This window comes from Hyperoodon ampullatus (genome assembly GCF_949752795.1).
Source record: "Hyperoodon ampullatus genome assembly, chromosome: 6".
NCBI lineage: Eukaryota > Metazoa > Chordata > Mammalia > Artiodactyla > Ziphiidae > Hyperoodon > Hyperoodon ampullatus.
The window spans coordinates 5,807,702-5,832,864 of record NC_136919.1 but is presented as its reverse complement, the minus strand read 5'-3'; the positions used below and the strand labels follow the sequence as shown (position 1 = coordinate 5,832,864).

Here is a 25,163-nt window from a genome sequence, read left to right as displayed (position 1 = left end):
TTGCCTCCTTTTTTTTTTTTTTTTTTAAACCCTAGAAGATTGTTGAGATTTTATAATATAGGCTGTTATTTCAGAATCCTCAGATGAGAAGAGTTGCATTAAATACAAATTATTTAGAGGCTTTAATTTTTTGTTTATTTGACACGTATAGTGCTTACAACAGTTGCAGGCACATAGTAAGTGCTATATACATGTTTGTTAAATAAATAAAAAATTTAAAGTTGCCAAATAGCTTGCATTTTATATACAAGAGCGGGGCTGTGGGATAGTACAGAGAGGCAGGAGACCAGGGTGGTAGCCCCTAGCGATATTCCTTCCCCATCTCACCCCTGCCCCAGTTGCAGGCTTTGGTACCGTGGGTGATTAATTGACTCTGGGTCTCACTAACATGAAATAATGGTCCCAATCTGAATCGTCCTGAAAGGAGCAGATAATATCTTAACTCTAATATTTTAACTCTAAAGTTTGATTATTGTGAAAGTAATCTGTTATAAAATATCCTATAAAACGTGGCCTGGGTAATTTGTTCCTTCCCCTACTGTTTTCAAGTACATAACAGATCCTATTGGTATCTATGTTAAAAGTGTACTAAAGTTAGTCACCACATGGTGGCACTCCCTTAAAAAATGAAATTTAAAACATTATAGGTTTGGGCATGGAATTGAGCACAGGCAGCTAGAGTGCCAGTTTATGTTCTATACATTTGTGCCTTGAGTTTTGGGGGACAAATAGGGACATAGAATCCTTTCATTCTGTTGGCTCAGGAAATTATGCAGATGTCAGAATATAGGAGCATTTGTTCTTTCTTAAACAGTGTGACAGATTCATGTTACATTAACCAATGCTATACTTTTTAAAACGTTGCGGATATCTTCACTCAGAAGCTTGTGTGCTTAGCAGGAAAAAAATACATCTGTAAAGAAAATATCACCAATATTTCTCCTTCAAAATTTGGTATTTAAAAATGCTGCCTGGGGGCTTCCCTGGTGGCGCAGTGGTTGAGAATCTGCCTGCCGATGCAGGGGACACAGGTTCGAGCCCTGGTCTGGGAAGATCCCACATGCCGCGGAGCAACTGGGCCCGTGAGCCACAACTACTGAGCCTGCGCGTCTGGAGCCTGTGCTCCGCAACAAGAGAGGCCACGACAGTGAGAGGCCCGCGCACAGCAATGAAGAATGGCCCGCGCTCGCTGCAACTAGAGAAAGCCCTCGCACAGAAACGAAGACCCAACACAGCCAAAAATAAATAAATAAGTTAAAAAAAAAAGCTGCCTGATAATTACTGTAGGGAGTGCAGTTTTAACATTTTAGGTGTGATTCTCTTGAAGCAAAGTGTACATGCCTTGTAGATTTGAAATGGATGCTTCCAAGCAGTTCTTGCTGTGACTGTCTGGATTTAGGACATTTACATCAGAATGTCAGGCTGGTTGACCTTTGCACCTTTCGGAGCCATCTCCCATTATACTACTTTCCCTTCAGGATTTTCATTCCTGCCTGTGTTCAGTGATTCACTTGCCAGGTATTTATTGTTTGCTCACATGAGCACAAGGCATTGTGCTATAGAGCTGTGGGAGATTCAGAGATGGTCCTGATTTTCAGGAACCAAATTGAGAAGATGAAACACCCAAACATTTAATTCAAATGCTAGGCCTTATTTTGTTGACATTAATAATATAGGTAAGAAGAATTACAGTGGTTGAGAGAAGGAGAGACTGCTCTTCACTAGGGTGAATGGTCAGGGAGAAACTTGGGAGTGGTATTTGGTGGGGGGAGATGAGGAGAGAGAGCTTTTGGGCATATGAAGAGGCCAGGAGTAAGGAGGTAGAATTTCACCCCACCCCAAATCTGACTATTGAAAGGAGTAAAGGGTACAGGACAGTGACACAGATTCCGGGCAGCGGGCATGTCCTTCCTGTACAAGAGTCTGAGGAAAGGAAAATACAAGGTCCTTAGGAATTAGCTTGTGATCCAACTCTGTATGCTCGCCTAAGGGGTTTTGTTATTGAAGGATTTGGGATGAGATGGGGACAATGTGACAGAACTTTGGGGAAATTTAGCATTGCCTTCAAACACAGATATGAGGGAGACTTTTGCTGGCGATATGACAGATTAACTGTTCTGAAAATCCACCTGATAAAAACACTTAGACATGATGCCTAAATATATGACGTCTTTTTAATGAATAGCTGAACTTGCAAGAAAAGGGGCAACTCCTCAAGGCCTAAAAAATAAAGGACAAACTGGAAGTTTGAGGTGCAAGCTCAAACTACAGCTGTCGTGGCGTCATTTGCTGATTTCAGTAACCAAGAGGCTTTTTTTCCCCCCAGATAGTTTTATTGAGGTTCATTGACATACAGTTAACTGCAGATACTTAAAGTGTACAATTTAATAAATTATGACGTGTGTATACCCGTGAAATCATCACCATAATTAAAATAATGAAAATATCAGTCATCAAGTTTATGACCTTCTGCAGTCTTTTGCTCATCTACACCCCTCCATCCCCAGTCAACCACTTAGCTGTTTTCTATCCCCATACATTAGTTTTCATCTGTATAAAATTCTAGACAGTAAGTACAGTCCTATACTATATACTCTTATCTGCCTGACCTAATTATTTTGAGATTCATCTGTGTTGTTGTGTGTATCAATAGTTTGTTCCTTTTTATTGCTGAGTACTCTTTCATTGTCAGGATGTACCATACTTTGTTTATCTCTTCACCTGTGGGTGGGCATTTGGGTTGTTTCCATTTGGGGGTTATTACAGATAAAGCTGCCAGAACATTTGTGAACAAGTCTTTGTGCAGACATATGCTTTTATTTCCCTTTGGTAAGGAGCTAGGAGTGGAACGGTTCAGTCATATGGTGGACGTCTGTGAGACTTGGGTTTTAAAGGCTATTTGGGCGCAGGAGACAAAGTCTTGGGCTTGTGTTAAACATGGAGGTGGAACTGAGACTACCATATAAAGCTGAGACTTTTGAAGTGCTATCCATATCTCTAGCAAAATGGTAGAATGAGAAAATAAGCCCATTGGCAGATTTTTTTTTTTTTTTAAACTTGTCTGATTTGGCCTGTACTTTGAATGGGGGAAAAAAGTCTCCTCAGGTAGTTTTTACCCTAGGCCTGCCTTCTCTTGAACTTTGTTTGAATTTACCTGACCTATGTAGTCTGGGTATTTCCAAGAAGAGAAATTATCTTAAAGAGATCCTAGGTTGATAGAGTTCCCAGATATTGGCAGTAGTCAATAACATATCCTTTTTGGACATTCCTGCCTTTATCCAGCCTTAGCCCAGGATTCCCACAGATAAATCCTCGCCAAACATTAGCTCATAATCCAAAACTTAAAAACACAAGGAAATAAACAACTATGAATTAGAGAGAAAAAAGCAGAACTAGAGTGGAGCTTTAGATATTAGAATTATCAGGTTCAGAATATAAAATAATGGCTTAAAAATATTTAAATAAGTAAAATGTGAAGTAGAAAATAAGTAAGGGCTAAAATCCTATGAAGAAAGATCTGGAAGAATTGAAAACAGAGATATATAATCAGTGAAATTAAACCCTAATGGATGGGTCAAACGATGAGTTAGACACAGCTAAAGAGAGATTTTGTAAATTGGGGATAAAGCTTAAGAAATTACACAGAATGCAGTATAGAAAGACAAAGATGAAAACTATGAAAATTAAGTCTAAAGAACAGAACAGAATGAGATGATTTAAAATAAATGGTGAGAGACTTCCCTGGTGGTCCAGTGGTTGAGAATCTGCATTCCAGTGCAGGGGACGCATGTTCGATCCCTGGTCGGGGAACTAAGATCCCACATGCCACAGGGCAACTAAGCCCTCACACCCCAACGAAGAGCCCGCACACGACAATGAAAGATCCTGCATGCTGAAACTAAGACCCAACGCAGCCCTAAATAAATAAATAAATAAATAAATAAATAAATAAATAAATAAATAAATAGAGTTTTTTAAATGGTGAGGCAGAAGATGATAGAGGTAATAGGGGAGAGGCAGTATTTAAGGAAATTATGCTAAAAATTTCCAAAAAATATTGAAAACCAGAAATCTTTAGATTTAGGAATCAGAGTAAATCCCAAGTAGAATTTTTTTTTTAAAAAAAAAACCTTATCCAGACAAACTGGAGTATAATAGAACACCAGAGACATAAAGGTGATCTTAAAGCAATCAAAGGGAAACTGATTGCCTCCCAAGGAATGCCGTTTGACTGCAAGGAAACTTCTCTGCAGCAACGGTGGAAACCAGAATACAGAGGAATAGTATCTTAAAGTGCTGAGAGAAAATTATCGCCAACCTAGAATTTTAAACTCAGCTAAAATATAATTTAATAATGAGGGAATGATAACATTTTCAGTTAAACAAAAACTGAGCTTTTGCCTCCAACAGACTCACAAAGGAACTTTTATACTTTAAAAAAAGGGGAAAATGACCCCAAAAGGGAGAATGTCTGCAATGCAAAAGAGAATGTCTGTGCAATACCCAGGAGACTAGCTCTTGAACGATAAAGCCACTCTGAGATAAAGGAGTTAAACCTGAGAGTCCTCTGTCAGTCTGCTCTAGGTGTCCGCTGTGAAATTTGAATCAAGTGAGTTTTAAGTTAACTTAAATTAAGAAGTTTTGGTAACTGATTTTCAGGCACATTGGTGGCCAAGGGTGGTATGCAGGAGAAAGCCCTGGAGGGGATGGGCAGAGTTGCAGGGATAGTGCCAACAGCTACAGAGCGATGAAACAGGGTCATGTTTCTTAGAAGGGGCTCTTTGTTTGTATTAATTTAGTATTTGCCCTCCTGGACCTTTGCCTTTTTTCCTTCGCTGTTTGGGAAATTTCCTTGACTACTTTTCATTCATTTTTTAAATTTTTTATTTTGGCAGTCACATTTTTAACTACCAGAGGTTTTTTTAAAATTAATTTTAAAAATCTTTCTCATAACATGACATTCTTGATTTCTGAACATATAATCCTTATGAGTCTCTCTGAGGATATAAACTAGAGGAGTTGTGGGGTTTTGTTTTTTGGTGTTTTTAAAAATTTTCTCCAGTTTCCAAAATTATCTGTTTCCTTCAGGGTTAATCTGTTTGTCTTGGTCTTGTTCTGTGATGTTCTACGCTTTCCTTAAAAGTCTGATGATCCTTGTTGTCTATTCCTATTTAAGAAAGTGGGAATGGGAAGGTTGATTGGGAGTTCTGTGTATGTGGGTGGGATTGTAGCTTGGCCGGTTCCATTTCTGGATTAACGAGTAGGGGGAATTAAGAAATCTTCTCAGATGGCTTATATGACATTGGGGCACCAACATGCTGCATTAGTGTTTTCCAGACTTTAATTTCTTTTTTAAAATTAATTAATTAATTTATTTTTGGCTGCGTTGGGTCTTCATTGCTGCGTGCGGGCTTTCCCTAGTTGTGGCGAGCAGGGGCTACTCTTTGTTGCGATGCGCGGGCTCCACATTGCAGTGGCTTCTCTTGTTGTGGAGCACGGGCTCTAGGAACGAGGGCTCAGTAGTTGTGGCTCAGGGGCTCTAGAGCACAGGCTCATAGCTGTGGCACACGGACTTAGTTGCTCCGCGGCATGTGGGATCTTCCCGGACCAGGGTCAAACCCTGTCCCTTGCACTGGCAGGCAGATTCTTAACCACTGCGCCACCAGGGGAGTCCCTCCTTTTATTTCTTTAGAGGAGATTCCTCCTTACCGGTGGTCAATGTCTGGGCGTGCAGAGGTGGGTCAGTGTGTGTTTTGGCTGTCGACCATTTCATGTACAGATGTAGAATCATCAGTTTTCACCCCTGTGTCTCACTTCCACCTGCATTCTACCTGCAGTCTTCACGTTTGGAGCTCTTCCTGGCACATGGGCTCCCTCTATCACTCTGCTCTTTCGAGACTCTCCTCAGCAGGGATTTCCTCCACTCTGCTTCACTAGGCAACGTGCACCCATCCACTTTCAGATTCCAAAAAATTTGTCGAAATTTGTTGTATGATGACAACCCCCTTTCTTTTCTCTTCACTGTTGTGGGTTTAGACTTTTTAAAAATTCCTTTACTGTAATTTAAAGGGATCACAGTCAGGAGAGGGGATAAGCACATGTGCTCAGTCCACCATCTTTCCCCAGAAACCCAGTCATTATTTTAACACCTTTGATGATTATGGATTACTGCAGATAGAGAAAACATAGGCCATGAAGCCAAATATATATTAACCTCTAGGGTATTATCCAGAGCTTAGAATTTTTTTTTAACTTCCTTATATTTTGAAAATTTGTCATTTTCTCCTTGAAAATTAAAAAAAAAAAGTTTATGGCAACTTGGGAGGAAAAACTTTCTAGTTAATTGAGAATTACGATTAAGTGAGATTTAAATATTATCATATATTGAGAACTATGACTTTTTAAAAAAATCTGAGAATTAATTTCTAATTACTTGTTCACAAAACAGCCCCCCTGTGTGATGTGACAACAGCCTCTGGTCTAAGCAGCTGCCAGGTGAATGAAAGCTGAACTGGAGTGACAGAGTGGCAATAACAGCACTGGAGATGTGTATGCAGTTGTTAAGATGATTCAAATGGTAGTTATGGCAACGAAGATCAACAGAGGGAAAAAGAGAGACACTGGAAAAGCAGCAGCACATTTTAGTAACAGTCATTATTCACAATGGCCAAGTTGTTTACTATAAAAATTCCATCCTCCTCTGCCTCTTTGCGGCCCTCCGCCATTTTTTACTTTATGTTAGAGCTTGCTGATTTATGGCGTAATGTACAATTTCGCCTCTGAAACCAAGTCTGTAAAGTCTCGAGGTACGTTAAAGACTTTAGTCCCCAACAGTAAATCACGAAAGGATCTTGTACTGTTTATCCCTTTATGCTTGGAGAGGGGGAGCTTATACATTTATATAGAGAAACGAGTTTGAAGTGGTGCGTTTGATAGTGAAATGCCTCAGCTAAGCAACCAACAACATGTATATCATATGAGTAATCTGTTTTGTGGGGAGTTACTTTGGGTTTAAAACAATGTCACACTTTTGATACTTTCAGGTGGCTGATGTCTTGGTCAGGATAAAATTGAAATACGGTGAAGTTGCATTTGATGCCATGGGCTGATGCTCTTCATTTAGAATGGCTGGGTGGAGGTCTGCCATTGCCAGTCCTTTCCGTTATCCACTATGCCCATGGTTGGTGGATGCAGATTGGGACTGATTTGGGAGATGAGGTGAGCCATTCAGTGTCACCTCTATTAGCACTGGAAGAAATACTGAGTTACAGCCAGCTTTCAGTTATCTCTAATAATGGGGCAAGAGAGCATGGCTAATTTAAGTTGCTCTCCCAGTCCCCACAATGAGTTTTCTTTTTTCAGATTAAAAAAAAATTAGAGGAGGGAACTGGAGATGTGTGAGACACCCAGCACTGGAGAAGTTTGAAGTGGATTTCTTGTTTCCATTCTTTTCTTACCACATGATCAAGTAAGTCCAAGAAAGCAGATTGGCCCCTAAATGGGCAGTGAAGATGGATGTGAGGTCCCAGAGAGGATGGGCAAGTTAAGAAAAGATTTAGAAAAAATGGTCAAGCTCTTTTACCAGTTGAGGAAAGTGCTTGGACTACGATGAGACTGGCGATGAGGCGCAGAGCATTCTTGTCGCCTGCCCGGTCCTCGCGGTTCTGTGAATGGGTGCCTGATGGATCTCGTGGTTCCTAAGACAGCCTTTGCCTGGATATATCCACAGTCTGTTTTGAAGTTGTACAGAGAAGCTCACTTGCGTCATTCTGAAGATGTAGTGAGTCAACACTGTCCCAAGGGAGCAGTAATGGCCTCACACAGAAACTTGGAATGAAAAATGGCTGTGGATTTAAAGACATAGTACTTTCTTCCTATGACTTCATTTGGTAATGGTAAGATGAATTCAGATGACCTTCCTTTAACGGTGGGCCTTAAACCCATGTGGAATTTTATTTTTTCCTTCACTTTTGTCATTTAACCTTTTAAAATAGGACATCTAGTTGGGTGCTTGGTCTGGGGAGACTCTATTGATATAATTGTCTACCTCTCACTTGCCCTGCCCACCTCCCCCCACCCCCCCAAACAGCACAGACACATACATACACTCCTCAACTTGGACTTCTCAGGATAGTTTTCCCTGGTCATTCTTGACCTCAGTCATGTTGACATGCAATGGGATTTTCCGTGGAGAAGGATCACCAGAGAAGAATCTTCACTTAACTTTAACAATGGACCATATTTATATATACTATTTCAGCCAGAATTTTAAATCGATATTATTTAATAGGATTGCAGATAACATCTTACTATAACAAACATCAAGGGGATTATCCAAATTCCTACTTGCAAGTGTCTTTTATATTAGCACATTTGCCAGCTGCATGATTATCTGATAGTGTGTACTAAAAGTATATTATTTTGGCTTACTTTGAGATTAGAGAATTCTCAATAGAATTTTTCCCTTAACTATCCAAATCTGCATTGCTTTTTTTCCCTCTAGTCCCCTAAACAGTGAGCCTTCTGGGCAGGAAATGAAAGAGGTGGAAGGAGGCAATATAGAATAATGCAGTGGTTTTCAAGCATTGCAACCTGCGTGGGGAATACATACTCTACTGTGACTCTGTGTGTGTGTGTGTGTGTGTGTGTGTGTGTATCTGAAGAAAGTCTGTAAATTAATACTTACCCTCATTATACAGCACAGTGATTGTTCTTTTTTATTTCATATTGAAAAATGCTGGCTGTGACTTACTAGTGGATTTCATGACCAAGCATGAGTCCTGATCTAGGTTTGAAGAGATGGTAGTGTAAAGAGTGTGGGCTCCAGAGTTTCTCTACCTAGAAATCCTGACTCTACCATAACTTGAGTGGGATCACACAGTCACTGGATTAGCCCTTGAAAGCTTTGGCTCTGACGCCTGTGAGATAGGAATGGAGATAACACACACCCACCTCAAAGGATTATTGAGAGGATGCGAAGAGGCAGTGCACTAAAGCTCTTAGCGCGGTGCCTGCCTGCAGAGAAGCCCCAGTAACTGTAGCTGCTGCAGTGGTAGTTGTGACTGTCCTTACTAAGGTGCTGTAGCTGTATTGGCTTCATGGGAAGTCGTGGAATTTCCTTTCCTGAAGATGTTAAGAAGGATAGATTGTATTTATCAAGAGCATTTATTTTATTTTCTTAATTTTTTATTATGAAAAATTTCAAACCTATAAAAACTTGAAAGAAGAGTGCAAAGAACAACCAATCTATATCCCTCACCTTGATTCCAGCTCTTAACACTTGCCACACGCTCTCCATCTCTCTTTACATAAAACACTTCCCTTTTGCCAGACCACCTGGAAATTGGCTGTAGACTCACGATAGCCAAGAATAAGGACATTCTCTTACACCACCGCAGCACCGTTGCAGCGCATAAGCAAACCAGCATTAACCCAATAACATTGTTCAACATGCAGTCCATATTCAGAATTCCCCAGCTCTCAGTAATGTTTTAAACATGAACCATTCAAAGAGTTTAGGATGAACTAGATGGCCTATGAAGTTCCTCATGGAGCTGAAGGCTCCTGTGAAGTTGAAAGTAACCACCAGAAGTGTAACTCTCATGTGGAATATTAAATCAATTGTTGGCATCCTTTTATGTGAACCTGAGAGAGCTGGTGAGATGAGATGGAGGTTGTGGTTGTCTCCTCTGTGTGGGACAGTCAACACACCTGCTTTAGAGATTGCATCCTTTACTTTGCCAGTTCACACAGATGTGTTCTGGTAATAAAATGAGGCACCAAAAAGATACCCGCCGGCATGCAAAGTGGTAGAGCAGTAGGTTACGTTTGAATTTAAACGGCTGTGAATTGGAAACACATACTTGTTGGAATTAGAATGTGTCTAGGTAGGAATTTAAGTTCTTCCCTCAAATTGAGGATGACAAGGATGTTTTCCAAGGAGAGAATTTAAGATGAATAGTATGGAAGTTTGTACATGTGTGTTTTTTAAATACACATACACACACAGTAAGAAAATTAAAGCAACAAAGGCAGGCATTCAGTAGAAGTAAGGCCTACCTTACTGGTTTCTTCTGTATTTTTTCAAAGCTACTTTAATTAATTCCAAAATGTCCATTATTTCACGTTAAAAAAACTCTGTAGCAAATATTTTATAATAACTACAAATGGAACATAACCTTTAAAAATTGTGAATCACTATATTGTACACCTGGAACATATATCAACTATACTTCAGTTTAAAAAAATAGTTAAACAATAAAAAATGAGAAGAAAAAAATCTCTAAAACCAGGATGGATCTTATAATAATTCTATTATAATAGAATGCCATGGTTTAATGGAACATAAAGTAAAGGTATATCTCACAGTGGCATCTTAGATGTGATGAAGTACAATATTCTATGCATTTACAAGTTTGTGTGTTCTTTTTGGTTTTTTCCTCTTTTTTTAAGACATATAGTAATGTAGAAGAGTCATAGATTTGTATACTACTCTACTAGCCAGCTGTGCAGAGATATGATAGTCTTAAAAAAAAAAATCACCTATCTGCCTTCCTCATAAATTGCCATGTTGTAGTGGGGAGAAGTAAAGAGAAGTGTTTTAATTAGCCAATTAACAAGGTCTCTCTGCCTTATCCTGACATGCTACTCCCAACTTTTATTCTGTGGCCATCCGTGTATATATGGATGGGAGGTGGCATCCCGCAAGGTGATCTTCTCTCAGTTTCAATTAGGAGGTGGGGCAGAAGTTCATTATTTCCCCCTCAATCCGCCAGTCTGCCCTCCCTTCCCCTCACGGTGTCAGTTACCAGTTTATTTTATTTTATTTTATTTTTATATATTAATTTATTTATTTCTGCTGTGTTGGGTCTTCGTTTCTGTGCGAGGGCTTTCTCTAGCGGCGAGCGGGGGCCACTCTTCATCGCGGTGCGCGGGCCTCTCACTGTCGCGGCCTCTCTTGTCGTGGAGCACAGGCTCCAGACGCGCAGCCTCAGTAGTTGTGGCTCACGGGCCTAGTTGCTCCGCGGCATGTGGGATCTTCCCAGACCAGGGCTCAAACCCGTGTCCCCTGCATTAGCAGGCAGATTCTCAACCGCTGCGCCACCAGGGAAGCCCCAGTTACCAGTTTACTGCCCTTCATCTCCAAATCCATTTTTCTTTGCTCTGCTCTGTGACATAGGATCTGGACTCCGTAAGCGCTTCTCCCTTGCCAGCTGGCTTAATGTTAGGCTTTGTCAACAGAGGGACAATGTTAAAGGGACGCTGCAAGGCCATCGAGGGAGAAGGGGTTTCCTTTCCTATTTCCGGTGTGCTGATTTTCAGTGGGGTACGTCCTTCAGTGGGCTATGCCCAGTGACACTCAGCGTCCCTCACAGACCACCCGGGAGGCCGTACTGTGGACTGTCGCCAACCCGTTCACACCCTCCAACAAATGTCTCCACTGCTCAGTGGGCCGCTTTCATAGACCTCTGTGGATTACTCGCTGTGTGTTCCTGCGGAGCACCACCTCTCTGCAGGGTCTGAACCTAGTCTTTGGAGTGGAGGGGAGGTTCTTCTGAGTTCTTTAGCTCCTTCCTTGTTTGCTTTCCCTCGGCCCTAGTTGTCTGGTGCTTGGCCCTGGATGACTTAGGGCAGGGGAAGTACTGGCTGGGTGTATGAGACTCGGATAAGGGGGTGGTTTCGAGTGTTAGCTCTGGATCACAGGGCAGATCTAACCAAGTTGGCCCTATAATTAATGGAGGCCAAATAGACAAATATGGACTCTTAAGAACACACAGTTAGAAAATCCTCTTATTCGTTAACAACTTTCTGTTAGTTAATTCTTTATATTAAAATTTCCCTGTACATATTACTGGTTTGGTTTCCGTCTCTTGACTGGACCCTGACTGATACATCATCTCTTCCCTCAGAATTTTGCAGGGAGGGGAAGTAATGACACTTGTTTGACTATTGGCTTCTTCCTCTCTTCTTCTCTTTACACTTTGATATGATGGAAGGGTTGGACCTTCTACTTCTTTCTGGTGGGATGGAGCTCCTCTTATATCATTTTCTCCCTCTTCCCTAATGCAGTTGTTCCTAAAACATCTCTGCCAATTTGTCATAGAAGGACATTTGAGTTATTTTGCTAACACAAACAGTGCTGCAGTGAAAATGTGACATTTTTTGAAATGACTTATTAGCTTTAAAAGCTGGTTATCATATAATAATAAGTAAACAATTATGTAAATAATTAGCTCTAAAAGCTGGTTATCATATAATAGTAAGTAATAAAAGTTGGGCCAGTAAGGATGGAGGAGAAGCAAAGAAATGACTACTCAGGATTAAAGGGAAGACTAAATTACTTTTATTTACATTATTTCTTTTTATATTTTGAAGCTCTGTTATTAGGTACATACACATTTAGGATTGTTAAGACTTTTTGTTGAATGGACCCTTTTATCATTATGTAACATCCCTCCTTATCCCTGGTAATATTTCTTGTTCTGATAGCCAGTTCAGCTTTCTTTTGATAATGCTTGCGTAATATTTTTTCCCCATTCTTTTACTTTTTTTTTTTTTTTTTTTTTTTTTTTTGCGGTACGCGGGCTTCTCACTGCTGTGGCCTCTCCCGTTGCGGAGCACAGGCTCCAGATGCGCAGGCTCAGCGGCCATGGCTCACGGGCCCAGCCGCTCCGCGGCATGTGGGATCTTCCCAGACCGGGGCACGAACCCACGTCCCCTGCATCGGCAGGCGGACTCGCAACCACTGCGCCACCAGGGAAGCCCTATTCTTTTACTTTTAACCTACCTTTATTATTACCCTAGTGGTAAATTGCTGTAGCTTTTTACTTGGAGCCAGGCTCATGGTTGGTTGGGGCAGAGAATTTCTTGGTCCTCTTAGTCCTTAGTCTTAGACATGTCCTGTGGTGGGGCTCTCTTAGTATTCCAGCACTTCTACTGGTGCTCTGTGTCACCCAAACTCTACCTTCCAGGGTGGGGGATGTTGGTTGGGTGGGATAGAATTTCTCATGGGCCCCTCCTCCCCAGCAGTAGCAGACCTCTATATTGTATCAGTGCATGATCCAGCTGACAATGGCTTTGCTTCTCCTCCACCCCCAGAAGCGGTAGATCTTTGCCTGGATCCTGGGGGGCAGGGAGGGTTTCCTGCCCTTCCCCCAATGGATTAAAGTTTTCACGCTATATGAGAGAATGGTCCAGGAAGTGGGCAAGATTTTATCCCAGTTCAGTATTGGGGGGCTCTCTCTAGCCTCCTTCTCTGCTCCCAATCTTTATCATGAGCATCTGGTAGAGGCCCCATGGAAAAGAGCTTGCAAGTCAGTTCAGACAGCTGTGATGTCTGGAACTCCCAGGGATTCGATATGTTATACTAAGCCACACTCGGCTTTATAAGACTTTATTAAAATTTAAGCTGTTTTCCTCTTACCTAATTTTATGGCAGCCACCTGTTCCTCCTGTGCTCTGTGAAAGGTCACACAGTTTGTATGCCTTGTCTCTCTTTGGAGGGACTTGTCACTCTTTAGAATTCTGTTCACTTGGTTACCTTGTGACCTCAGCTCTCTGATTAGCTCAAGAAATGTTATGATTTTATAGATTATCTAGCCTTTTCTTGTTAGGTTGGGATGGATGTTCTCTTACGGCTTTCTGTGTCTTAGGCAGGAGCAGAACTCTATATTATTTCTTCACCTGTTCCTCAGCAGAAATATTTGGTAAAATGGAGTTTGGGTTCCTCACAGATCAGTACAGTTTGCTAATGCAAACATTGTATGTTTGTTTATTCTGTTTTCCACATCTACCATTGGCTCACGTTTGACCACCCGTGGTTTTTACTTTGTATTTTGAAATTGTTTCAGAATTTGCTAGAATAGTAGAGATTCCCACATACTCTTTACTTAGAGTCATCAACTTTTAGCATTTTGCCACATTACATTTGCTTTATCATTCTCCCCGCTCCTCTCTCTTTCTGTATGTGTATGTGGATAGAAAATTCATTTTTCTGAGTCAGTTGAGATTAGGTTGTAACATTTTGTCCCTTATGCTTCAAATGTATTTCTTTAGAACAAGGATATTCTCTTATTTAACTACCGTATAATTACCAATTTTAAGAAATTTAACCCTGATAACTATATTTTTGTTTAATCTACCATCCATACTCCAGTTTTCTCACAGTAATGCCTTTTATAGCATCCCCCCACCCCCACCCCCAAGTGTAGGATCCAGATCATGGACTGCATTGTCATGTTCTTTAATCTCCTGTAATCTGGAACAGTTCCTTAGTATTTCTGTCTTGCATAACATTGATATTTTTAAAGAGTATAGGCCAGTTATTTTATAGAATGTTTTTCAGTTTTGGTCTGATGTTTTCTTACTATTAGATTCAGGTTACACATTCTTGGTTAGAATACTACAGGAGTAATGTTATTTCTTTCTCATGGTATCACAGCCAGGTGCACACAGTGTCCTTCTGCCTGTCATTAGTGACATTAATTTTGATTATCTAGTCAAGGGTGTGGTTTGGTTCCTCCATTGGATAATTAGTTGCTAGTTTTCCTCTTGCAACTAAAAAGCAATCTGTGGGGAAGACATTCCCTGACCATGTAAATAATCTGCTCCTCACAAAACTTTAACCCCAGAAATTGATGATAACCTGGGTATACAGATTCAAATGACCCAGAACTCTGGTGGGGTGAGGGAGGAGAGTAGTGTGCCTGTGACAAGCTTGGGCTCTCTTAGGGTAGAGAAAGGGGTCGCTGATCCAAGACCATTTCTTGTAAAGCCAAGACTTCAGAGAAGTTACACTCTCAGAGAAAAGGTGGACTAGGAGAGGAGTACTTTACACAGTATCAAGCAGCAAAGAAAATTTTCCGTTTCACTTTTGGCTTTGGGTGGAGGGCAAAGTAAAAAAAAAAAAAAAAAAGTCACATGAGAACTTGTGGCTACTGACCAGCTCTCACATGGGTTTGGAAATTGGTTTTATACTATTTGTGTGACACTGCCCCCCCCCCATAATTGCAAGTTGGAAATCTTGATTTAAAGTGGACCTAGGTTTTTAATGTCCGTGGGCACATGACAGAAGCAAATTGAAGTCTTCTCTGGACTCAAAAGAATTCCCATGGATCATTCCAACTAATATGAACACATGAAAAGAGACAGGCAGACACACACACACAGAAGCAGGATATCATGAGCAAGAGTCAATAGAAATCATAGTAAACTCTGAAATCTAAAGATTTCAGATATTGGAAATATTGGATATTGAATATAAAATAAATTCACTTAGTAATTTTTGGAAACAAAAGAAGGAATTGAAAATATGAGTAAAGAAAAAGATATCATCAAGAACAACCAGGCAAATTTATCTTAAAAACCAAATATAATGTCAAGAAGTGAAAAGTGTAATCTTTGAAATAAAAAATTCAAGAAGGGGTTGAATATCAGAATAGATATAGCTGAAGAGAGAATTAATGAACTGGAAGATAAATCTGAAGAAGTAACACAGCTTGCAGTTTAGAGAGATAAAGAGATAGAAAATATGATTGGTTAAGAGACAGGGTATATAGTGAGAAGATCCAACTTATGTTTAATTGGAGTTCCAAGAACATAAGAGGATGCTAGGGGGAATGGCAAAGAGGAAATATTGAAAGAGATAACTGGTCAGAATTTTTATAATTGATAAACATCAGGCCATCCCTTGTCATTTGTGGAAGTTAGGGCATCAGTATAAATGGAGGCCCACAAACTATATGTCTAAATATTTAAAAGTTACAAGTGTAACGAACTACTAAATAAAATATGTTCTATACTCCTGCCTTGGTGAATATACCATAATAACCTAGAAATTTAGAGTGTTTGAACTTCACAGAGTTTTGCACTGGCATGTAGCAGCACAGACTGAGCCAGACCCTGAACTATGGCCTGACCCTCTTCTCTTTCTTCCCCCAGCTTTTTTGTGCACTGTGAAGGGCCTCAAGCACGCATGTATAGATGTTTCAGCCTGCCTATATAATCTCTGTTCACATTTCTCACAAACATGCCACTAGAAGACACCTCTGGCATGTTTAATCTGCCCACACTGCTGGTGCATTCCACTTTCAGAGTAGACCTGGGAAGAGATCCATGTAAGCCCTGAATGTGGGCTTTGAGCTGACTAGGTAGGGAATTCCAGGGTCCTGGATACCTAGAATATGGTAGTTAGGCTCTTGGTAGGCACATCCCCTGAGCCTTCAGACCCCTTGCCTTGTGGGGAGAGCTGGAGTCTGTTAAATTGTGGAATTGAGGACGGGGTCCTCTCTTGTCCTAAGTTCTAAGTGTGGTAGAGAGATAAAAGTTCTCAGGTTCAGGAAGCCCATCAAAGTCCAACACAGTCAAAAAGGAAAGGAAAAGAAGGAAAGAAACCCATGTCTGAATATATAGTGAACCTATAGAATATCAAAGACAGAAAAGACTCTTAAAATAGCTAGAGAGAAAAGACAGATCACCTGCAAAGGATTAGAGTGACGGCTGGCTTTTCTACAGCAAGAGTAGAAGCCCTGCAACGGTAGAATAATATTTTCAGAGTAGGCAGAGAAAATAGCTATTAACCTAGAATTGTATAGCCATAAAACAGTCTTTCAAGACTGAGAGTGAAATACATTTTCAGATAAATAAAAACAAAAAGAATTTACCACTGAGAACTCATCACGAAAGGACATTCTCAAGGATATATTTCAAGAAGGGAAATGACTCTAAGAAAGAAGGTTTAGAATTTAAGAAGTTAAATAGACCCAGAGAAGTGGATTAACTTGCCTAAACATCCCAGTTGGTTTAGAACCTAGCCAGGACTTAAACCCCCAAATCATCTTTCTTCCATCCAGACAGAATGAAAGTAAGAAATAAAGTTGAAAATAGAATAGCATTTTCATCTAGGAAGTAGACCTAGGTTGCCTTGGGGTTCACTTCTGAGGTATGCCCTACATTTGTGCGAGGACACACCATCACTTAGGTTGAGTCTTGACAGCCTCTGGGAATTCGCTCTGAGCTTCCCATTGCTAATGTGTCATTTTTCCTTTCTCCTGACACTGAGTTGTTTGCTCAAACTGAGAACTTTACATTCTGCCCTTCAAGAGGCCACATGGTAACCTGAGGCCACAAGTAACTGAAAGCCTCTCCAGGGAGGTGACCCCTTTCATGTCACTGCTTGTCTCTTGATTTTCTTCTTTTTCCTTTCCAGTTTCCATCAGCTACCTCCTGCACCAACTGGTCCTTCAAGAATTTCTTCATCCTCCCAGCCCTCCGCTTGTACCCTTTCTCTATAACAAACCAGTAACCATGTCAAATAAGATTTCTGATGTGGGGTCCTGGGCAGCACAAAGAGTGGAAGTATTGAATGGGGGAGGGTATAAGATGGGTTAAGATGTGTGGAAAATGTTGAATAGGGTATTTTAAGAGAAAAGTAACTATACTTCAATAAAACTTAAAAAAGGATTTTTTGTAAAAAAATAGGATATTTTAAGAGATATTTCAAATAATACTGTACTGTCTATTTACGTAGTTGTGCTTGAATTCTTAACTGGTGGTAGTCATAATCATCAGGGTTTCCTGTAATTGGAATGTTCTTAAACCTTTCAGAACATGTTGATATTATCCTCTCCGTCCATTATAGAAGTTTCAGACATTCTTCTAAGAAACAAATCTGGTCCATACAAGCTGTGTTGTGAACTGCACATTTTGACTTGAGTTTTAGTACTGAGCTTTGCCTGCTTTTTAAAGAGTCAGGTAAACACAGCTAATGAGTGCACCTCATTAGCTACCATCATCCTGCAGGTGACATTGGATCATGGTACATCACTATCTTGTTGAGTTTGGTGCTTCAAACAGCAAAGTTTGTGACTGCCCTTAGGTCATATATATTTTTTTACCTGCAAGCTTACATCCATAAAGTTAGCAGAATATATCATGGTCAAGTTCATAAACTAGCTGATTTATTTTGTTCATTTACTGAGCTTGGGAAGAATCTTTTTTTAAAGGCCAAGTTTAAGATACCTTAGAACATAAAAATATGTGTGTTTCCTGGCCCATTCTATCTTTTGAAGGCCAGATTTCATCAAAACAAATGAATCACTGTTTTTTCTTCCTTCATCATCCCCTAATTGGTTTCCAAAATAAAATGATTAATGGCTGCGTTTCTCAACTGCATTGTTTTGATTACAGTCCTACCACCAGTACTGATGATACACTGGGAAACATTTTCAAAATAGATGGTTGTTCTTGACTGGGTCACATGACTTCCCGAAGGGTTCCCCTGATATGTCGCCACGAGGAAGTCTTCAAAGGGGCAAGCCCTTTCATATGCTTTTGTTATAAGTTAAGGAAAATAATTTTAAATAATGAAACCTTGGTTATGATTCAGGCTCCATTTTTCTTCAGATCTGTTTTAGTTTTCAGATTGGAAAAAAGTATGCATTTTAGAATTCCCTAGAGCATATTTTTAATTCCTGGAATTTTTTATTTTATTTTATTTTATTTTAAATCATCAGTTTGTGTGAAAGCGTCATCAGTTGACCCACTGGCAGAATATGATTATTCCTGACTGTAGGCACCTCTCTCCTGGTACCCTCAAAAGAGCGACTCTCTTCACATTTCTTTAGCACTTTGTCCGATGTGTGATAAGGAAGCATAAAGCTAGTTGGACTAGCTAGAAGACCCAAGGGTTTCTTGTGAGCATCCACTTGTACTACAATTGGGCCTTTTGTTCATTGGTGAACTGCTCCTTGCCATGCTGTCTTATAGCTCGTTGGCCATTGAGTATTTCATTTATAGCAACAGGAAGGAATAATTACCCAGATATTACGAAGTGGGTGGTTTTAGAATTCCACTTCAGATGGCATCAACCCTTAATGCAGCTGGTTTCACTTAATACATTTTGTTTAAACAAACCCTGTTCCTGGAAGTGGTTTCGGAATAGTCTGTTCCTTGTAGCTGTTCCTTTGCTCTTATTTTTAAAAATGTTTTCCCAACGATATCATAAGTGCATGAGCCTGACAGATACAAAAATTTTGCTTAAAGTTATTGCACTTATGAATAGAGTTGTGTCCAGATATGATATATTGATTATCGTATTCAGAGCTTAAAGATTTAATTTGGTACCTTTATTTTGCATAACTGGCCACATTGTTTTGTTGTTTAGGTATATTTCTCTTTAAGGGACTCTGATGTCTAGAAATCACGACTGACTGACTAAATAGATAAATTAGAGAATAAGTGTTTTCCACTTTGTAAACATGAAAAATTCTTAATAAAAAGCCATGGCTGGGCTGATTAAGCAATCAGTATATTTTCAAGTGGGATATAAATTTCTAGTTTAGGTATGATACCACAATATTAAATTTTTAAAAAGACTGAATAGAAATAAAAAATAAGATACTGGTAGTCTCTACTCTGACTTTTACTGTATCGAAAGAATTTTAATGAGAGAATCTTTTAAAAACAGGAATTTATAAAACATATGCAAGTCATTAAGAACTTTTTATATAAACTTTCATTTTATTGTATTCTCTCATAGGATTTATTCTTGTCTTTGGAGAACTTATTTCGATTTGTAATTATACTTTAATTAATGTGATACTTTGTTCATTGCCCCTCCGCCTCCTGGACTGTAAGCTCCCTTAGCACAGGAACATGCCTATCTTGTGCTTTTATTAAATCTCAGTACATATTCTATTACCTGGCATATAGTAGATATTTAGTAGAAACTTATTGAGTGAATGAATGAATCAGTGAAATGCTTTTCACATTTCTGTGCTACTAGAGTGCAGTATAATGATAATGATAGCAAACTTACATTACTGTTAACTATGTCAGACCCTGTTCTGAATGCTTTATATACTCCGTAAGTATTGGGTAGTCCGTGCATACAAAGCATTCAACAACGTGATGGTTAACATTTAAATCTTGCTGCCAAGACCCTTCTTATTTGTATTTGACAGTTATTCCAGGCATTTTCCATATAGGAATATTTTGGTAATAAAAGAACACAGGATGTTCTTCCGCTCCCAGGACTAGTGGGTTTGTGATTCCAGGTGCAAATCTCTGTTGCCAGGACCCATGGACCTGTTCTCAAAGCTCAAACACTACATCAAGAGATTAGACCAGGTACCTTTTCCTTTTTCCCCTCTTTTTCCCCCCCTTTGGTGTTCATCTATTCAGCAGGTCAGAATTGATACAGCTTCCAGAAGCTTCCAGTAAACAAATGATTACCTTTTAATTCTTATCCTGATGAATACTTTTTGATTGTAATTGTTTTTATTACAATGGTAGTGTTTACTCATTATTTTAAAATAAGTAAATGTCTCTTTCTCTTGATCACCCCCCTTAGGAGTATCCCCTGTTGTTTGTTGAATATTCATCAGACCTTTTTCTCTCGTGGCTTCTTTTTTTTTTTTTTTTTTTTTGCTGTATGCGGGCCTCTCACTGTTGTGGCCTCTCCCGTTGCGGAGCACAGGCTCCAGACGCGCAGGCTCAGCGGCCATGGCTCACGGGCCCAGCCGCTCCGCGGCATGTGGGATCTTCCCGGACCGGGGCACGAACCCGTGTCCCCTGCATCGGCAGGCGGACTCTCAACCACTGCGCCACCAGGGAAGCCCCTCTCCTGGCTTCTTGAATGTTTAAGAAGGTTGCATTTGAAAACACTGTATCCTACACCATATGTAAAAGTGGATGTTCTGCTTCTCAGAGTACAATTTAATTTACTTTGTAGATGTTATTAATGAAAGGCAGAGAAGACACTGGGCCCAATATTAAGTGTGGAACTTACAAAACGTATATTAATGATTGTTACTAAGTTATTGCTCACAATGGAACCTGTAACATATTACTGTTAAATTAATCTCAAATTGCTAAGTGTATTTATTCCAATAATCAGAAAAGGTAGATAAGTAACAAGGAGCAGGAGACTCGTGCCCAAGTAAAAAATAAATGTGCATTTACAGCATCTAAGAATCTTTTGGCAAATCAAGAATGATCACCAGTAGCAAACAGTTTTACTGGTCATCTGTCTGCTTGGATTTAGTACTTTGGTTTAGTACAATATTTGGTAGAACATTACTGACCAGAAAACATGGATGTCACACCTCTAGAAAGAAAACCTATAGTAGTTCAGTTCCCAATGTGTACCTTAGTTGTTTTTTGTTGTTATTGTTGCTTTTATTTTTACTTTTCAAGTAAAAATAAGAATCTCTAAAAAAAAAAAAAAAGAAAAGAAAAGAATAATCACCAAGCTCTTTCACACTACTTGAGAATAGTGGAAATACAGAGGAGACATGCTATGAGATTGATTGGGATTTCCCAGCGTGCTTTCTCTATTTCTTGAATATTGTACAGTACTTTGCCACGGTTTGTTACCTGGATGAAATGAGAAACCTTTGCCTTCAGTATTTCCTACCAACCCTTTCTTGACTTTGTTCTCTGCCTCTTCCTATAATAACAATGAATTCTTTAAGAATAGCAGGGGGATTGAAGAAGCAAGGTGGTTAAACAAAAATTGTCTTTACACATACCAGCCCATTCTGTGATGTACATGAGTGCAGAGCAACCTCAAAGGCCCCTCTTCCAACCCCATGCTTCACCCTTAACAGTAATGTGAATGAAGCCAGGAGAGTCATAAAACTGTGGGTTTAAGGTGCCATAAGGAAAGGAGGCTGCACTAACGCCAATGTTTGGAGCTGTGTTTGTCCTCCCAGAGGTGTTGGTACTGGTAAGCAGTGCTCCGTGGTGAGGGTGAACTTTGCCTTTGTAAAGTGCATGATGGGTGATAGTGAAAGGGCCATGGGAAAGAATTACTGGGAGGGTTGCAGGTGCATTGGCTCAGGCAGATTGGTTGTACGAAGAGTACACAGGAAGGCTGAGGTTTGGGAGTTTATTCTCTTAAAAGTGATCCGTGTCTAATAACCCCTGGAAAATCTTCATTTACTTCCAAGGGGTACACATACTCCAGTCTGAGTCCTGATCTAGATTCTATCATGTATTAGCTGTGACCCTGGACAAATAACTTTACTCTTATGGCCTCAGTAAGAAAATGGATCATAATGCCACCTCCCTAAAGGGTTTGATGGGATTTCAATGGGATATTGCATATAGAGTGCTTGATACAGTAAGTAAAAAGTTATGTGTCAACCATTATTGATATCATGATGATAAAATCTGTAACATAATGGTTTTTATAAGTGAAATATAGTTGAAATTTGTTAACAGTCAACTCCTCACAGACCTTCAGGGAAGCCTGTCAAGGAAGGAAATCTTAGTGAAGTAATGGAGAACACTGAACAGTACCTTGACAACGTCTTAGGGGAGGATATGTATAGAATATTAGGGCCTGGGTTGGGAGATTTTTTTTTAAGTAATTAAAAAAAAATTAAGGTATTCTTTACATGTAATAAAGTCCACCCATTTTAAGTGTACGTTTTGATGAATTTTGCTGTGTAATCATGGAACCTCTGTCACAACTGAGATTATAAAACAGTTCCCTCGTTATTACAATTTTTTCTGTGCTCCTTTCCAGTTAATTCCCTTCTCCAACCACTGGTTCCAGGCAACTACCCATCTGCCTTCTGTCTCTGTAATTTTGCCTTTTCAAGAAGTTCATGTAAGTGGAATAATACAAAAACCATAGACTTTTGTATTTGACTTCTTCCACATAGCATGATATTTTGGTATTCATTCATGTTGTTGTGTATACTGTCTCTTTTCTTTTCCTTGCTAAATTTCTTTATCCATTTATCAAGACGTTTAAAACCTTCAATCTTCTGGGGCAAAGAACGCACTGTGCGACATTTAGAACTCTGATTTACAAACAGGGTGGTCACAAATTTTCCTGGCTTGAAGACTTCCACAACTTTCCTGATCAGGTCATCATAGGAGGTCTGACTTAGGTTTGTTTCAAAGCTAACATAAGAAAATTGTGGTTCTGGAGTGATGTGAATAGTCCAATAAGTTCCATCCAATTTCATTCCATTCATTGAATACCCACAAGATTGAACAGTGTGGGATCAATGACAGAACCTGGTATCAGATCACAAATTCCACTCTCACGAGTGCCATCCTTTGCAGTAACACCATCTTTCATGTAGAACTGGTCCATAACTGCTGGGTCAAGCTCACTCATCAGAATTTCCAGGGTTTGATCTGGCTGATTGATTACCCGACTCTCTGGGAAATCCAAAGTATACAAGTACCAACAATCAGAATTCATGCCTCCTATACAATATGCTGCTCCATTTGGGGAAATTGAGTTAAGAAACTCTACTTCTTCCTGGAAATTCCGGTGTGGGTACCCTTGGTGAGAAGACTTCATGAAATTCTTACAAGAATAAAAGAAGCTTTGAGCCAAACCCACTGTAATCCCTAGCAAGTTTCAACAGGGGAACCAGTGCTTTCAGCAAGAGGGTAGTACCACATGTCTTCAAAATGAAACGTCTCTTGGAGACAAACATGCTACTGTCACTGAGTACATAAGCTTCCTGCTTGTCAGTTTTTGTCACACTTATGATTGAACACTGCACATCCTTCAAAAGTACGTCCCACTCGGATCTTGGGATGGTGCGAAGATCCCCAGATCCTTGGTTTGCGCTGGGTTGCTGCCTGGAGAACCAAACCTCCAGCAGCTTCTGGGTCCCTTCGAAAAAATGTGCAACTTCCATCACCGTGAGACTGGCGAACAACCAACAACCACAAAAAATCAACTAAATTGGGCTTCCCTGGTGGCGCAGTGGTTGAGAGTCCGCCTGCCAATGCAGGGGATACGGGTTCGTGCCCCGGTCCGGGAAGATCCCACATGCCGCGGAGCAGCTGGGCCCGTGAGCCATGGCCGCTGAGCCTGCGCGTCCGGAGCCTGTGCTCTGCAATGGGAGAGACCACAACAGTGAGAGGCCCACGTACCACAAAAAAAAAAAAAAAAAAAAAAAAATCAACTAAATTAAATCTCTTCTCCCGCTGCTGCTGCCGCAGCTGCGGATTGTTCCGGCTGTGTTAACTAAAGTTCAGGTTCCATTTTTGCTATAATTCTACATTAACTTTTTTTTTAAAGCGTTAATAAAATTTTCCCGGCTTTGTGTGTGTGTGTGTGTGTGTGAGTGAAAGTTGAACGTGAGTCTGTTGGAAATAGAGGCAGATACAGCTCAGTCCCTTGTAGTCCGCTGTTTCCGCGTTAGAGTAGAGCGAGCGCTAGCTAACGTCGCCGGCCATACTGCGGAAGCCTCTAACTTTTTATTGCTAATGTATAGAAGTAAGAACGACTTTTGTGTACTGAACTTGTATCCTGCAATATGCTAACTTCACTTATTAGTTCTAGTAGCTCTTTTGTGTGTTGCTTAGGGTTTTCTCCAAACACTCGGAGTTTTTTGTTGTTGTTTCTATCTTTAGATCTTTTGTCTTCAGCTGAGCTGCTTTGAGTCTGTCCCACATATGAGTATGAGTAGTTCAAGGGTCAGTGAGAGATGAGTGTACAGAGTTTGGAGATCACCCCGTCTCTGTCCCTTCTAAGATTACTCTGCACTCTTCGGCATTTGTAGTTTCCTGGCTTCACTTTTCTGATTCACCAAGTCAGAAATGCTGTGAGTTTCTCTATGCATGTTCCAACCCCCTCTGTATATGACGTCATAGTATCCAAAGACAAGAAATTGTTGATTATAGGAACTTAAAAAAAAAAAAGGGAACTTTTTTTCAAAATGATTCTTGAGTAATGACAGAAAATTCAGATAGTTAACATAATATTTTGTTGATAAAAAGGAAAGGAATCTTTTATCTGGAAGTGGAATAACTTGGTCACTTTACAGAAAGAAAACCCAAATTCTGATTTTACTTTTTGTCTATCATTCATTTAAAAATTTGCAATAAAGATTTATAAGTCCTTTTCTTAATGAATAAATAAATTTATTAACATTGAGCCAAGATTTCCAATATTTTTAAACACAATTCAATATTTTCTTCAAATTCACTATCTGTAGGCATTATAAATCTAGACAAACAGTTTATTTTCCTCAGACCCTTTACATTTACAATTAATAGTTTATCCTCAAATTTGTCTTCTGGTATCTTTTATCATTTATAAAACTTTGAATTAATTAATATACCTTCTTAGGTATGTGTTTATGAATAGATGACAAAAAATTTTTTTTAATTTTATTATTTATTTA

The 25,163-nt window shown here is 39.8% G+C and overlaps 2 protein-coding genes across 2 annotated transcripts in view; one reads left to right on the top strand and one right to left on the bottom strand.

Moving 5' to 3' along the window:
* Positions 1-24,218, bottom strand: part of LOC307055157 (S-adenosylmethionine decarboxylase proenzyme-like) — a gene marked incomplete at its 3' end in the record, with an annotated part of 30,156 nt that extends 5,938 nt beyond the window's left edge. Inside the window, 3 exon segments of the mRNA XM_079707129.1 lie at positions 22,709-23,002; positions 23,005-23,198; positions 23,554-24,218. Of these exon segments, the coding sequence (XP_079563255.1) occupies positions 22,709-23,002; positions 23,005-23,198; positions 23,554-23,669 (604 nt within the window). The 5' untranslated portion in view covers positions 23,670-24,218.
* Positions 1-25,163, top strand: part of ABL1 (ABL proto-oncogene 1, non-receptor tyrosine kinase) — a gene marked incomplete at both ends in the record, with an annotated part of 129,244 nt that overhangs the window by 36,155 nt on the left and 67,926 nt on the right. The window lies entirely within an intron of this gene.